General features: G+C 30.9%; 3 protein-coding genes across 5 annotated transcripts; 1 reads left to right on the top strand and 2 right to left on the bottom strand.

The window, feature by feature from the left end:
* Positions 1-9: 9 nt before the first annotated feature.
* LOC115234393 (putative inorganic phosphate cotransporter) lies at positions 10-3,945 on the bottom strand. The gene is made up of 8 exons (XM_029805440.1): positions 3,608-3,945; positions 2,949-3,196; positions 2,578-2,808; positions 2,393-2,477; positions 2,192-2,297; positions 1,813-2,074; positions 1,302-1,676; positions 10-1,219 (listed from the first exon to the last, which is right to left on the bottom strand). Exons 1-8 carry the CDS (start codon positions 3,615-3,617, stop codon positions 986-988), a joined length of 1,551 nt encoding a protein of 516 aa, XP_029661300.1. The 5' UTR covers positions 3,618-3,945; the 3' UTR covers positions 10-985.
* A 5,258-nt stretch (positions 3,946-9,203) lies between these two features.
* LOC115234371 (flavin-containing monooxygenase FMO GS-OX3-like) lies at positions 9,204-13,817 on the top strand. 3 transcript variants are annotated; one of them, XM_029805405.1, is made up of 7 exons: positions 9,204-9,611; positions 10,130-10,362; positions 12,015-12,156; positions 12,349-12,660; positions 12,862-13,012; positions 13,086-13,360; positions 13,563-13,817. In XM_029805405.1, the coding sequence occupies exons 2-7, from the start codon at positions 10,154-10,156 to the stop codon at positions 13,773-13,775; spliced, it is 1,302 nt and encodes a 433-aa protein (XP_029661265.1). In that variant the 5' UTR covers positions 9,204-9,611; positions 10,130-10,153; the 3' UTR covers positions 13,776-13,817. The 3 variants fall into 3 exon arrangements, with proteins under 3 accessions (XP_029661265.1, XP_029661266.1, XP_029661267.1); XM_029805406.1 differs by having other exon boundaries at positions 9,235-9,466; XM_029805407.1 differs by having other exon boundaries at positions 9,235-9,450.
* A 675-nt stretch (positions 13,818-14,492) lies between these two features.
* On the bottom strand, positions 14,493-17,014 carry LOC115234372 (thioredoxin domain-containing protein 5 homolog). Its single transcript, XM_029805408.1, has 5 exons — positions 16,499-17,014; positions 16,172-16,318; positions 15,823-15,931; positions 15,448-15,738; positions 14,493-15,327 (listed from the first exon to the last, which is right to left on the bottom strand). Exons 1-5 carry the CDS (start codon positions 16,675-16,677, stop codon positions 14,863-14,865), a joined length of 1,191 nt encoding a protein of 396 aa, XP_029661268.1. The 5' UTR covers positions 16,678-17,014; the 3' UTR covers positions 14,493-14,862.
* Positions 17,015-17,588: the final 574 nt, after the last annotated feature.

A 17,588-nucleotide genomic window follows, 5' to 3' on the forward strand; every position in this document is an offset into this window, starting at 1 on the left:
TTTTGAAAAATATATATTTTATTGATTTTTATAGATATTATCAAAATGTATTTTGTTTTGCTATACTTAATTATATATTTAATTATTTATTATTATAATTATTAAAGGATTATTGGAATATCGAATCGTTGTAACTTCCCTAAGAAAATGTGTGCTTCACATTTGTCCGTACATAATTTGTTTGTAAATTAGTCTTCCGATATAAAAACATGAAAATTTATTATGAAAAATCTGGAAATAAGATCTTGATATTCGAGCTTACATATTAAGAAATGGAAAGTGCCCATATAACGGTGATACAAAAAAAATCGGTTCTTTATTATAATTCATAATATTTATTATAATTACAAAGTGCAAAAATCTCATTGCGATTATAAAAACTTAGATATCGCTATTGAATTGAATGATTTTTATGAAAAATGAACGTGCAACAATTAAAAAAACACTGCATACTTTCATATATGAATGATTGTAATGATCAGAAGTCCGAGAATGATAATATATTTAATTCATCAGAAAGCCGCACGATGTTGGTCCAGAAAGTAGAATAAGGCTTGGTATTTAATCTGCTTCACAGCAGAAAAGAAGCTGTGATAATTCCGGTATTTTTTCGTGTAAGACAAAATAACGTGGTATTAACCATAGAGTAAAAAATAATCAATTTGTCGATTTTATTACTGGTACTTGTGCACCGCAATTTACACATTGTGCACATGCGGAGATGGAATGATTTAATTGAGTCAAACGTGTATTTTGTCGAAATGCATCTAAGTCATAACATATGTCTTATAGCACATTTAAATAATTTAACATTTATTTACAATGTAAGATTACTTTCATTGCTTTGTGACAAATATTCCAAAATTAAGTTATGTATGTATGAATGTGTATTATTAATAATATTATTATTGAATATACAATATATATATTAATATTGTTGATAGATGATATTTCCGCTCCTCGATAAGATTTTTTTAAAGATTTATTATCTTTCTTTAATAAAATTTATTTTTTCAATATCATTTGCTTTCTCGGTGCCATTATCAGATTTTATGGCTTCTGTGGTCAGTTCCTGCATTTCTCGTTCCTTCGAGTTTAATTTAACATATTGATTCCATGGTTGCTCCTTTGAAGTGCCAAAGATTATATATATGATACCACCTACTATTGAATTGGCAGCAGCAATTAGAAAGACTAAACGCCATTGTCCCACATTTTGCTATAAATTTTATAAATGATATTACAAAAAATTTAAAGATATTCGTGCGAACATATATAATCTTTGTGCAAATTAAACTTACGTTATTATTCGTTAGTATACCAACGACTGCCGGCGAGATAAAACCGGTCCATGTGCCGATCATGTTAGCGAATCCGAGGAGGATGCTGGCGTAGTTCGGACTGAGGTCAATAAGGTTTGTGAAGGTGGCAGAGGACATGGCACCATTAACGGCTGTGCCGGCCATCATGAAGACAATCGCGGATAATGGATGACATCCGCTAAATCCGAGAGCTATGAGGAAGATACCTTGAACAACAGTACAAACGAAGGTGGCCAATTTTCTGACATTCGTCAAGCTCAGTCGCTTCGTACGTAGCAACCAGTCGCTCATGATGGAAAAGAAGTACGAGAAGATGGTTCTGAGTATGTGCGGTGTTCCTGCCAGGATCCCAGTCTGAAAAAATAATCGAGATTTGAATTATGATTATGTAGAAAAAGATAATGATAATCCAATCTACGGATGTTGATTCAATATAATATAATTGAGAAATAATTATTACAAGATTATATACGCGAAATGCGTAACTTACAGTATTAATATTCCAACCGTGAACGAAGTTGAAGTAAGTCGGCGCCTGTGTCATCAACGTCAAGAAACCCCAAGCACTGCTCCAATGTGCGGCAATAGTGAGCCATACCGGTCCTGATAGAATTATTGATTTCCAAGGGATTTGCGTTTCTTCTTCGTTAACAGATTTGGCAATGTTGTCCATGATATAATTTTTCTCATCGTCGGAGATTCGCGGATGCTGCTGCGGCGAATCGTACACAAGAAATTTCCATAAGCAGTACCTGCGATTTATGACGAATAAATCACTGAATCACATATCGAAAAACAATGTGCAAAACATCCGAAGACCATCTCTCATTACGAGTTTGAAATAATAACAATCCCCTAAATGCACTCACCACATTATACTTAGCAAAGACGTCACGTGGAAAGATGCACTCCAACCGAAAAAACTGGTGACAGCTGCACACAAGGGGTAAATAATCGCAGCTCCCACAGAACTTCCTGAAAATTAGTTTAAAGGTGTAAATCCTTGTTTCCCGTTGTACCTCAGTCTCACATATATAATGTGTATGAAAATGGTTTGCATGATATTTTACCAAGATAAGCGGTAACGAATCTGCTTCTCTCGTTTGGCGGAATCCACTTTGCCGTCATATCGTGCATCGAGGGCCATATAACTCCCTGAAATAAAAATAGACATTAATAATATTTTTGGATATGTAAGCAAACTTTAAAAATCAATCAATATTTGCTTTCTAATTTTTGCAAGAACGTAGCTTACCGCGATCAATCCTTGCAACATTCGAAGAATTATCAAAGCGTATAGATGCGTCGCATAAGGAATGAGAAATCCTAAAAGAGCCGTTAATAAATTTCCTAAACCGAATACAAGTTTCGTGCCATATCGCCTGGCTAGAAGACCACCAGGCAATTGTAATAACCAGTGCAACCAGTAATAGGCACCCAATATCAATTCCTGTTCGTACTCGTTCCAGGCGAATCGATCTTCATACTAAACAAAATTGCAGAATATCGAAGAATATTGAAGAAAACACCCCCGAAAAAGGTCGACACTAAAGGAGATGTATTTTATAAATTTTTATTACAAAAATATAATGTGTATTGAAAAAATATATTATCTTTTCAAAATACCGTAACATTTTTGGATGATGGCTTCGTAATCGAGAAAGAAGAAGATACGTTATTATTCTGGGACGTTTCGTTGGTCCAGAGTAATGTACTATTTTCTACATTGCATTGCACGACCGCTGTGGGTTTCGAATGTGGTAGCACCATTGCGACTATGGTAAGGTTTAAGTTTAATCGCAGCATATAATTAATGGCAAAGCCATAAAAGACTAAGAACCATAAAACATCTCGGCAAGTAAACAATTCCTTGCCTGTAACAAGTAAAGTACGATATTTTTTTTGTCTTTTAAAGAATTTTATTATAATGATTATCTTATCTCTTTGATATTTTAACATTAGCCTTTCTTTTAAAACAGATTTTACGGAAACAACTGTACACAAAATAATTAAAAATAGTTAATTATATTATAGAATGAATTAAATTGGAAGATTGTATCACATAATTGGAATATTGTATCACATGTGTGATACAATATTTGTAGTAATATTTTTTATATTCTATGATATTTTATGAATTGCAATAACATCCACAATTAAAAAAATATTTATCAAAGAAGTTCATCGCGATAATTAAACATTTAAAATATTAAGACATCATAAAAAAAGATTTTATCGAATAATATTGTATATTATAGGAACAAAATTTTTTTGAATGTACTTACTTTTCCCCATTTTTGCTATTTCTTAAATAACATTGGATGTTTAATTAATAATCATTTATTAAGATCACGTTGTTATAATCTATCACTTATTTTAATACATTCTTACACATACAATATTTTATTTCAGATGTGTGATTCGTTACAAGTTACAAGATGCAAATTTTATTTTTTGTGTTATATCCACTTTTCTTATTTAATATTTAAGTGAATTCTCATTTTAATAATACGAATTTATCTTATAGCAAATATGAGTCCTTCTTGATCTTTGTTACGTATGTGTTAATCAGTTAGTGTCACGGCAAACACTGCATGACTGTTCCTCGAGCAGAATCGTGTGGACCGCAGAAATCTATGCAGACATCCTCTACCCTTGCAAAAATCATGATAAGCGACGCGTCTCTATTTCATAAAAACCTTCAAACTCTGATATTATACATTCTTGTGATGCAACGATTTTGTAATGTTAACAAAAGATATTTTTCAGTATCTTAAATGATCGAAAAGTCATATTCACATAATTTATTTGTGCTTATCTACTGTATATTTGATGATAAGATGCATATTTTGAATTATTAAAAAGATAACAACGTCGCGCTAATTTGCTAACGTTTTTATTTCATGTCACATATATACATTCTCTCTTAATAATTAGTTACTATGTCATTAATATAAGCATGTAATATATCTATCATTCGTGTTATTTATTAATAATAACAACACATAGAATGAGAATATATTCTCATCCTCTCTCTCTATCATATACGTATAATTTTACATATTTTTAGTACGCCCACGAGATCTTATTCCATCCCTTGATAAGACATTATGCATCTGAATGTACATACGTATCATGAACAAATAAATCTATCTTTTCTCGTATCACATTGGACTCGTGCACGAAACAATGACGTTTCCAGTTGCACTGCAAATAGCTCGCGTGATCGCTGAAAATTTATGGAAACTACTACAACCAATATTTATCTAGACGTAAATCATTAACAATTGCGATGGAGATACAAGTACATGATCGAATATATTGTTTCGTTTTAATTATTAGGACAAGTTAATTTGTTACGCATACTATTACATTAACCATAATTAAATTTGTTTTCATTGTATTAATATGAAGCTTGCAGAAAGAATCACAGTGCAGAAAAATCTCGTCGGTTTCGTTTAAGGTTTCTATTTCAAGATTTATAAAATAAATTTTTATAAAATATATTTATAAAGTAGAAATAGAGAGAGAGAGAGAGAAAGAAGAGATCGATACATCTTGAAAATATTACTGATAATGAGATGTGAATTATCAGACAGTAATAAATCATCAAAATAACATTGATCTTCGTGGGTATAATTCTTTCTCTGAATATTGTCGATAAAATAAGATTCAGCAAGCTAGAATCTAATCTTTTTGTGTCAGTTTTATAAACTGTCAAATATAAAAATAATACAATTATGAGATGAATATAATTTTATGTTTATATTATTATTTATATAGTGCAGATTCTTTTAATTATGTTACATCATTGAATACTGTCAATAAATATATTATATATACAAATTATAACTATAAATTTTTTTTATTAAACTTAATATAATGAATGTATTAATATCGGTGTTCAATATTTTAAATAAAACAAAATTGATATAATAAAATTAAATTTAAATAAAACAAAATTGATATAATAAAATTAAATTTTTAGAAAACTAAAATTTATTGAAAAATAAAAGATTAATTTGTATAGAAATCCGAATTAATTTGTAGCAGATTAAATATTTCTCTTTTAAATTTTACATTTTTATTGAACTGTAATCCAGTGGATTTTAAGATAATTATAAGTTAAATTCTTCAACATGAAAAGAATTATAAATTATAAAAAATCTTTGGAACTTCTTTCTAATAAAGTAATTTATATACAACTGATATAATAATATTTTGCATTAAATTTCACTGTGATATAACAGTGATAAAAAAAGATTACTTTTTGCAGAAAATATTGATAATAACAGCATCGCATATAAAGATAATCGTTTATTCAATTTTGCCGATAAATAAAGCTTGCATTGTTTCCCTGCATCAATATATTTTAATTGAAATTTTAATCATATTCTCATACAATCACATTTCTAATTGCTTTATGAAAGCGATAGCTATATATTCCGACAAGGGACCACACGCTATAATCAGTCGCGTCTAATAATTACGTGAATAAATTATCTTCAATACTTTGATTTCATATATTGTACATCGCGACACAGCCAACTAGAACAAATCATAATCTCATCAGATGAAGTAAAAATAATATTTATTCTTTACAATGGTGATCAATTCACAATTAACCTTATACTTTTTTATTTTCATTTATGAATTTGGCAACCAATTTGAAATCTTTATCAAAAATTTTATATAATTTTTAGATATATATACATGTATTTCTTTATGCATAATTAACTACATTTAGTTTTATCTAATATTGCAAGATGATCATGATGAAATATAACAGAGCCCGACTGAAACATCATAAATTACGCAAACTTCTGGAATAGAATATTGTGACAAATAAATTGATAAGACGTTAGTTCTAACAAAATAAGAAATAGCTACACATTAGCTAAATTTATTTCCTTCATAGCGGAAGATTTCTTTATAAACAGGGATTATCATTATTTGTTCAGTGAAACTGTTTTCCAGTAAAAAAACTTGATAAATGATTCACTATCTTTCTTTCAGTATTTATAATCGGCTTCTTTCAATCTTGCTACAAATTATGAATGATTAATTTAAAAGAGAGAGAGAGAGAGGGGGGGAGAGAGAGAGAGAGAGAAAGAGAGATAAAAAGTACAATATATTAATATTCGAGAAATAAAAGTTTATATCTTTATCGTATGTAATTGCACATTACGATGACAATATTTGAATCAATTTAATTTTGAACATATTTCGATGAAAATTAATTATTATATATACATATTTTGCTTCTACATTATTATTAATTTAAAAATTTGAACACTTTACATATTTTATATCTATTCGATCACTATATTTTGACTCTCTTAACAAAAGAGATTTATATACAATATTTATACGTGGTAGAGTCATATTTCTAAACGATAATGTCGTCAATGTACAATTACATTTTCAAAAGTAATCTATATCAAAATGAATTTACTCTCGTTCTTATTAATTTGTTATCATTATCACATAATGTTTGATATTTGCAGAACATTTTAAAAAATTCTGTGCCATGCCTTGTTAAAAATAAAAAATTTGCAACATGTGAAAAATATATGAGCATTACATTTTAGCAATTCTAATAATAAATGATATTTGTATGACAGTATTACAAAATCGCCACATATGCTAAACATGCATGTCTATCAAATCTTATCAAGTTAACTGCGATAAAAAAATTTTTATGCTCAGATATTTTTCTGTTTCTGTTTCTGTCTTCCAGCTATAAAAGAAAGAGATAGAAAAACATTTGATAGGCAAGAATTTTGCCATTCCCCAAAGGACAATCTCGTTCAAAAAATGTATAATTAAAGCAGAAAAATGAGAAGTATTTGTACTGAAACGCTTTTATTTCTCCTGAAATGCATTGCGCCCAATTGCGTTATATTATGCTCCGCTATTATGTCGTTAAAATTTTATTATATTGAAATAATAACGATATAAATGGTATAATGTAGAAATCGTAGAATTCTACGCGTTTTGTACGATAAATATAATTAATTACAAAAAAATAATACCAAATTAAATTCGCAATTTATATATAGCATAATTTATACATATTTGATTTCGCTGCATAAACTTTGCAATGCATTTTGCATCTCGTGTGTACCTATGTATCTTTTTTCGTCAAAATACATTTTATTACACTAGCTTATCAGGAACCTGAAAGCAAAGAGAACATCATCGGTTGACGCAATATCTCGTCTCTTTGCGATCGCAATAAGCAATTGAGAGTATCAAAAATAAATGATAAAATTTATTATATATGCGAATGTGTATACTCTTAGTATATTTAAGTCGTAATTAAATGAAGGCAATTATTTTAAGGAAAGATGATATTAAGCTAATAAAAATATATTAACAACATAAAAGTATAAATAGGTATTCTCGCAATCAGTATTAAAGAATATGACAATTCTTATCTCACGTTTATATTAACTTATATTACCATCTTTATATATTATGTGAATAAATCTTGAAACCAGAGGATTTGAAATTTAAAGGAGAAGCTAATATCATAATTTATATCAATAAATTTATATCAATCGTAATATCTTTCTTAATGTCAATCGTGAATACGAAACGTGCGTCCGTTAGCATGATGCAACATCGCGTTCTACTTCCTTTCTACTCGAAAAACTGGAGAAGAACTGGAAAAACAAGTATTTACAAAATGCAAGTAAGACAACTAATTGAATCGTGATATTTTTTAGTCAGAATTACTTTGAACGGACTGAAGGAGATCGGCAATCGAGCGGGCGTTTTCCCTTTCGCATTTCTTGTTTGGTGCTTTTTAATCGTGGTCGACCGGCAATCTCTCAATAATCAGGAACTAATTACAGTAATATTAACATACGGCTGGAGAAAAATAACCGTTTTGCTGCGAATTTCGCCTGTTGTAACAGATATGACGAAACCTACCACGTTATTTCTCACTTGTCACATTAAAACTGTAGCACTTATCAGCATGTTTCTTTTCCGTTTTTTTTCTATATTTAATTGCGTGTCGTTGATTATAGGAGCAAGCTACAAAATTACTATCTGAATACGAATAAGATCAGAAAGAGAGAGAGAGAGAGAGAGAGAGAGAGAGAGAAAGAGAGAGTGCAAGTAGTTCTAATATTTTAATAATAAATTTTAACACACACACATGATTCGTCGCGCAAAATCTATACTACCTTACATCTGTGATACGTATCGGATAAAATGTATTAATGAAACATGAAATTAGCATAGAATAGAAAAAGTTTAGAATTACAATATTGACATGATCTTTTTTGAGCTCTTAAATTAATTATTTGATAATATTCAAACTTTCCAAATATTCTTCAAACGCTGACTATTATAAGAGATCCGCAATTTGTAAATATGATAGATAGTTTTGTATGCATTTTTCCAGTGCACTATACGAAATCATATTTTTTTAAATTTTAATAAAATTTATTTACTTACACAAAACAGTTATAGTAAAACTTCATCTTTATATTTGTGTGCTAAATATATATAAATAATATAATTTCTCTTAGTCTATTAAAAATTAAGTGAAAATTAAGTGTCTTTTTGATTTAATAACACTCAAAGTTGCAAGATTTATATCTTTCAAATTCCCGTTGCGCCATAAATCCTAAAATTATATTTGCAAATATGATACGTACATATCTCCTTATCGTATTAAGTCACGATGACCCCAAAATTTGCCGCGAAACTTACACTTTTATTAATGAATGTTTAACCATGTGCCGACTCTCGTGGATGCCCCGCAGGTCAGTGCTGATTATAAACTTCGCCGCGATTTCATCAGAAGAAGGGGATACGTCGCACGCCGCAACTCGCCAAGAAAAAACACTTCCCATATGTAAGCTTAGTTAGCGTGGGGAGACCGGGTAAACACAAGAGTGCAATACTTGGACTTGCTTTCATCTCGACAGTCTTAATCCAGCCTTTAGCCGAACCAGTTCAGGAAAAATCGTGTTTATCTCCAGTGTTACATCGTGTGCCGTTCCTAAGTTCTGATCAGATCGAAGAGAGAAGACAATATTGCTAGCAAAATATTTTAATATTTTATATAGTTTTTATATATTTTTACATCGACGAATAAAAATCAGAAAACGTAAAGATAATCTCGGGTAACTTTTAATTAAATAATTATTTATTAATTAGTTGCTGATAAAATTATCATACGACAAATTTGTTTACTCATTTCAATATTTATATCTTGAAAGTTATTTTATTACGTTACTAAATCTTTTCTGAAAGAAGAAAACGTAAAGCGTATGTAATATTACCGTCTGTATTCTTACAAAAGTATATTTTTACTTTGTATATATACAGGGTGTCCCATGACTCGAGGTCCATACATCAAGAGTGTTTTATTGAAGATTTAGAGTTGAAATTGTTTAATAAACATATGTCTGCAAATGCTTCCTAACAGAACTAAAATCATTGAAAGTTAATGTGTGAAGGGCAAGACTTTGTATTAAATCTGCAGGAGATAATTTTGAACAGAATTTGTAATACATTTGTGTAACTAAACAAGTTAAATTAAGTGTCTTTTTTCTTTCCTTTTTCAAATCTTCAAATCAACTTTCAATAGTTGTAATTCTGTTAGGAAGCATTTACGGACATATGTTTATTAAATAATTTCAACTCTAAATGACTTCAATAACACACCCTTAATGTATGGACCTCAAGTCATGGGACACCTTGTATGTATACTTTGAGATTTATTTATTCAGTTATACCTTTTCGATCGAGAGTGTTTTAGAGTACAAATAATATCATTTCTTTAGATTGAAAGAGAGTAAAAGAAAACAATGCCGAGTAGTAAGACGAGAATCGCTATTATCGGTGGTGGAGTGGCCGGTTTGGTGGTGGCCCGTCATATGGTGTCCAGATTAGATATTTACAGTCTAATGCTGTTCGAACAAACTGACCATATCGGTGGTACATGGGTGTACACTGACGAAACGCATCTCGATAAGCACGGACTTTTGATTCACAGCAGCATGTATAAGAATCTTAGGTTCGTATAAATTATAGATAACATATTAATCGAATAAATAAGAAACACATATCTCATCTCGGAAACATTCCTAGCATCGTTATTTCTTAATCATAAAAAATTAATTGAACCTTTTTTATGCACAATGTAAATATAGATTATCGTGCATTCGAGTGAAAGGACATAACTCCAGAAAATTAGATTAAAATAAATACTAAATAAATTTTAAATAAACATACATTAACTTAACATTAGATTTTAGTAATTTTTTGAACGTGTTTTAGATTATCATAAATAAAGAACGGCAGATTTTTAGAGTTATATATTTTTAACATTCAAACGATTCAATTAAAATGTAAAAAATTAATATAATATATAATTGAGGGGAGGGGATATGACGATTATATATAATTATTATGAAGAAATGAGCAGAATTGCATCAGTAGCACGCGCTAAGGAGACAGGACTTGGCGACTTCGTGAAATGTGATTGTTTAGTGGCAGAGTTGCATCATTAGATCATTATATTATATTAGCATGCACGGACTTATCAAAAAGATTTGTATAATTTTCGTATACGCATAGATAATTGAAACACTATAAATCGATTTTCATCGAGCTTCTTTCAAGCTAAACATTATAGACTTATATGTAGATTCTATATCTTACAATTAGTATATGTACGATATTTCGATAAGTAAAATGACATTATTTAAATGATATCGGATTCTACCCGGTTCCTCTTTCTTTCACCGATCCTCGATAGAATAGGACAATAAGAAGTTTCGGAAATAAGGATATATAAACGACATACGCGTAAACTCTCACACGCATATACATGCGTAACACCCAGTCTAATATATAAATGCGATAACTTTATCGATAAACGATACACTATATGATACATTAATATTAACGAAACGATCGTTTCTTGACGATCAATTCCGGAAAGAAGACGAATGCGTCGATGATGACACAATAAATTAGATATCGAATCAATCAACAAAGGTGCAGGCATCGACGAGCTAATAGTATCTCGTCGGTGGTGCAGGTCAAAACTTATGTAGATATAAAAGAATGTTTACATATGAAATTGATCAAATTGTTACACTTATTGATTTAATCCTCTACATATCTGTTAATGTTTTGTACAGCATTATTTTCTCATATATCTTTTTTTATCCTCCTATTTGCTACAATTTGATACAATTAAAAATTGAAAAATATATTAAACTTCAGCTTCTCTAATAATTAACTTTATTTTATTATTAGCACTGAAAAATTTATTTTATTAAATTAAAAACTTGCCAGATGAGGCAAAATAAAATCGAAAATATTTTTCTAAACATATGAGCGCATATCGTTCTGAAACGTTTTAAACGTATATTTTTTCATTATCTTATAAATAAAATATAATTTAATTATATAAAATGCGCAAAGAGAAAGTCATCTTATCTAATTTGTATTCTACCTCTGTCAAGTATAAAGTTTAAAATAGCTTAAAGTTTATTTCAAGTTGAATACACATATACATACATACAACTTGCAACTTTCTTTATCGCATCTCGGGTCGTCGTATCTTTTGAACCTTATATTAATAAAAATTGCGCACGTGATCACCTCAATATGAGAGGAATCATCTAAGAAAGTGCGATGTTCTGATTTCTCTTACAGGACAAATATACCGAAGGAAATAATGCAGATACCTGATTTTCCCTTTAAAAATCAGGGGGGTCCATCTTTTGCTCATCATAGTCTAATAAGGGAATATCTTTTGGACTATGCAAAACAGTTCAATCTCTATCCTTACATTAAAGTGAGTTCTTGAATTATATAAACTGTGAAACTCAAAAAATCGAAATAATTTATCTCTTATCTATTTGTTCTATTTAAATATATGACATATGAAAGTAAGAAGAAGCATAATAAAAACATTTCTTCGTCAGTTTGAAGAGCAAAGTTTCGCACTATAGCTTATTATTTTTGATTTTTGATTTTTCTTTTTCAGTTGAATACCCTGGTGAAAAACGTGGAGCCGGAGATTTTGAAAAACGGCCAGACGCTGTGGACGGTGACATACAAGGATTTGGAATCCAAAGTAGAGACCACTAAAACTTTTGATGCCGTTGTGTTGTGCAACGGTCATTACACTATCGGTCATGTTCCGCATACTCCAGGTATCGAAAGCTTCCACGGTGAATGCATTCACAGTCATCAATACAGAATGCCGGAGATATATGCTGGCAAAAAGGTCTGCATACTCGGCGCGTCCTGGTCCGGTATTGATATCGCAATGGAAGTCTCACAATACGCTGACAAAGTACGTACTCTCCCTATCATTAATTATTTTCGCCAGATGTAAAAGAAAAACTCTTTTTTTTATTTCTAATATTTGGGAATAATATTGGGTAATCGATTTATAATGTTATTAAAAGTTATAAAATCTTGTTGTATAGATATAGCAATGACATATACAGAATAATACCCATAATTTAACGTAACCTTTCTGTTATTAATTTAGGTGTATTTAAGTCATAATTGGACGGAACATTTTAACTCGAAGATGTCGAGCAACGTCGAGCAAAGACCCAATATCGAATCCATCCAAGGAAACGTCTTCATCTTCCGCGATGGCTCCTCGGCGGAAGTGGACAGTTTCATATATTGCACTGGTAACGACTCAATATATTCGGAATATTTAATGAAACTCGACTTTCATTATTTATAATAATTTATTTTTGTCAGGTTACAAATTCACGTATCCCTTTATGTCAACTAAAGTTGAGATACGTACGGATGATAACCACGTGGAACCCATCTACAAACATCTGGTGCACATGGATTACACGAGTCTGTTCTTCATGGGTTTACCAGCGATCGTGGTACCATTCCCAATGTTCCACATTCAAGCACAATACATTCTCGCAGTTCTCGAAGGCCGTATTCAATTGCCATCGCCGCAAAGAATGCGCGAGGAATACGAGATCGAGAAGAAGTCACTATTGGAGCAAGGCATTCAGGTAAGATTCGCGATTAATTTCTCCAATGTCTCCGCGATAGAAAAAAAGTTGCATCTTAAGAAATGTGGTGGTAGAATAGCGAAAAGTTGTTCTTTTTTAAAAAAGAAACATAATATAATATACATACATGTGATATACTAGCGCATAAATTTATCTAAAAAAGATGACATTACATTACAATAATTACTTTCTTCATTGTTAGCTGAGACATATCAATAAACTCAAAGACAGGCAATGGGCTTACTACGACGAGATCGCGGCCGCTGCCAATGTGCCGAGTTTTCCACCGGTGATCAGGAAAATCTTCGATCACGTTAGCGATATGCGTGACATAAACTTCACTACTTACAAAAATTATCAATATTGCATCATCGACAATGAGAACTTCAGCGTGTCTTACTGTAAACCTTGTTAGGGTCTACGTAAAAGAAAAAAAAAAAAGGAAAATGAATGTAATCTTATCGCAAAACGGTCGCACGAGGTTCAAAAGCCGGGCCCGACGAACTGTTTGTGTCTCCCACAACTCTCAGTTGCAACACTATTTCGCCACGAGTCTGTAAACATCTTTACGGTTCGAAAACAAATATTGTTCCAATGAGAACAATTTGTGAATTGTTATAACAATGCAAATCAGACAAAAGAAGCGGATCAATTTATTGCATGGTGGTGCATTAATGAGAGTGTTTATCACTGATTATGACGTGCTCTTACGCAAGAACAACTCGCAATGTAACTTATTATATGCTAAACGATTGCTAAGAGAAGATAATTAAAACAAAAACACAGGGTTATCGCTATTCTTACAATATATGACGAAAATGTAACATATATATATGTATATTTCGACATTAATAATTATTCGTCAAAATCTTTACATATTTGTAATAAAAGAGCAAGAATTCTATTTATATCTATGTTATTTTTACGCTGCATTAGAAGTTATACGAAAAAATCGATCGTTTTTCTTATTCTTATTTTTAGCTGATTCAATCAACGCGGTTTTTTTTGCGCTATATTTGAGAATTAAAACATATTTTACAATTCATTTAAATACACGAGACTTTAAACACAAGTAAAAGTAAAACATAAGACAAATATATATACAGAAAAAAAAAAACAAAGTCATCATTACAATTCTTATTTTTCTCTTATTTATATATAAATAAATTTGATATGAGCATAGATTTTCAATCTATCTTTTTAAAAATGAGTTTAAATGTGAAAGAAAATAATTGGTAAGTATGGAAGGACTATATAAATAAATACATTTATAAATATATATTTCGAAAGTACATAACTTTTGGAGATTACAGTTATATTTTAATTGTTTTTTTTTCTTTGTCATACAAGATATAAAAATGAAAAAGATTGCTATTCTCCTGTTCTTGTCTGATGATGAATGATAGATACAATGTCACATATATATACGTATCATTAATTTAATTACTTGATTGGAAATACTGTAGTGTGACTTATATTGCAGTACTTTAACTACAGTAGGATTACAATTCGTCGTGCGGTTTTTGAAGATGATATATTACGAAATCATACAGATCGTCGAGATTACGCGAGCCATTGTACTCGAAGACTTTACGTCCGTCTCGATACAAGAATAATGCCGGAAAACCTTCCACTTCTTGTTCGTTGCACAATTGTTTGCTTCCATCGAGCGTGCAATCGACCTTAGCGATATTTACGTTATTGTTAGTGAAAAACTTCTTACCCAACTCCTCCCATGTGGGTGCCAAGCGTTTGCAATGTCCGCACCAGGGTGCAAAGAACTTTACGAAGGAAAAACCTTTCTCAATACCATGCTGAAAACTATCAGCTGTCAAGCTCAATGTAGCATGCAGGGCACTATCATTGTCTTCCCTCTGTTGACTCGATTCGTCAGCACTCTTACTCAACATCATCGATATGTAGGCCTTCAGTTCTTCGTGAGTGCGCTCACCTGTGTATTTATCTATCTGGAAATTTATATTTTGTTTTCTTTTTGTATCAAAAAATTCAACATCAAAACACTTTTATGTTAATAATTCTCCTTTTTTTCAGTAGAAGAAAAAAAAGGATAATTCAATCAGTAATACCTTTTTTCCATCTTCAATCCACAGCAATGTGGGATATCCTTTAATGTCAAATTGGCCACAAATACTACGATGCTGGGTGCAGTCTATCTTAGAGATACTAACAATATCATCATTACAAAGACTGTTAGCTAATTTGTCCCATGTTGGTGCTAATTTTTGGCAGTGTCCACACCAAGGTGCATAAAACTTGACAAAATGATGTCCAAAAGAAACATGTTTTTCAAATGTTTTTTCTGTTAATTCTAACAATCCGTTCACTGCTTCTGGGGGAGATGGTGCAACATCTTCAAACTGGAAAATATTTGCTATAATATTAGCAATTTGATATAAAGAGTAACATAAAATTCAATGTAAGTCACGCATAAAAGTACACACCGTAAAGGAACTAGCTTGTTGTTCATTAATAAAGGCAAACAAAGAAGGTAAATCTCGAGTTCCTCTAAATTTGATGCCTTTGGTTTCTCCAGTTTTATAAAACTTCAGCCTGTATTTATAAATTACCAATGTATAATAATATAATGATTATAATATAATTTCAGGATTATTTAATGATTTATTATATATAGAGTAAGACACATAGGAACATTATCAGACATTGAAATATTAAAATTATAAACCATGGTTGTATAATATATATAAAAAGCTAAAATTCCTTCATTTGAATAGAACTTTTTTAATGGAGATTTCATTAACACAGATGGTAAAATAAGATAAATTAAATTACGTGGGATAGCCAGTAACATCTTGTTCACTACACAGAATGATCTCAGTTGTACAATCAACTTTGGCAATTCTTAGAGTATTATCCTCTTCATTTAATATTTCTGCTAATTGCTCCCATATAGGACCAAGTCTTTGGCAGTGTCCACACCTTTAAGAGAGAAAGAATTTCTTATCAATCATAATTAATATAGTACTCCAAATAGAGAAATTATTTCTTTCTTTCTCTTTTAATTTATAAATAACAATATATGTGTATATTTATAAATAACAATATATGTAACATATAAATAACAATATATGTGTATGTAATATGCATTTGTATATTTACCATGGTGCGTAAAACATAACAAAGTGATCCATTGTTTCAATCTCTGTAGAGAAATTCTCGCTAGTATACTGGAGAGTATGTACATCCTCATTGTGACCGTTACTAACTTGGCTCAACGTAAATAGAAAAAGCAAGATCTGTCGTTTCGACGCGATGAAATCCGCATAATTGATCGCCATCACGAGCAGCAAGTCTATTTATACAATATTCGATTCTTCCGCAAGCAAAATCTCCTCACGAGGAACACAAAGGATCGCCGAATCTTTCACCGACACATTCAAAACGAGTTTTAATCCCAAAGATACGCCTATCTCACGTGCTGAACGAAATATTCTTAAAAGGATGTCTATATCGCATAATGTTATATCGAAAACAGATGATATTTTAATGTTATATAATTTGAAAAATTTTTAAATTTTTTTGCAGCCGCAAGCCCTGTTGCTCCGAGACTCCGAGACTCGCGCGAACGGATCGAATCGCCGATTCCGCCCATCATATGATATAAAACAGTGAAAGCAACTGTGAAACTGGAACTACCCTCAATCCAGAATTGATCTCGTAATGTCACTAGCATGATGTAAGAAAATATATAAAAATATAAAAAATATAATAAAAATATAAAAATATATAAATATATTCTTACATCATGGTCACTAGTAGATCTTTTTTTGCCTGAAACGTAAAAGAGAATTCACATGTCCGATATACGACAGTTTGATATCCAATGGAAAATGTGGATTCTATAGGAACACCTTTGTTTCTAGAAAACAAACTCTCCTATTGGATATTGGACATCGGTCATTGAACCCAGTGTGAAACCTTCATAAAAGATAAAATGCAGCGTTTTCTCTGCCTCCTTCTTTGTAAAAAAAAAAAAAAAACAATCGAGCGGGCGTTTTCCCTTTCGCATTTCTTGTTTGGTGCTTTTTAATCGTGGTCGACCGGCAATCTCTCAATAATCAGGAACTAATTACAGTAATATTAACATACGGCTGGAGAAAAATAACCGTTTTGCTGCGAATTTCGCCTGTTGTAACAGATATGACGAAACCTACCACGTTATTTCTCACTTGTCACATTAAAACTGTAG

Source organism: Formica exsecta, unplaced genomic scaffold (genome assembly GCF_003651465.1).
Source record: "Formica exsecta isolate Colony F162 unplaced genomic scaffold, ASM365146v1 scaffold2, whole genome shotgun sequence".
NCBI lineage: Eukaryota > Metazoa > Arthropoda > Insecta > Hymenoptera > Formicidae > Formica > Formica exsecta.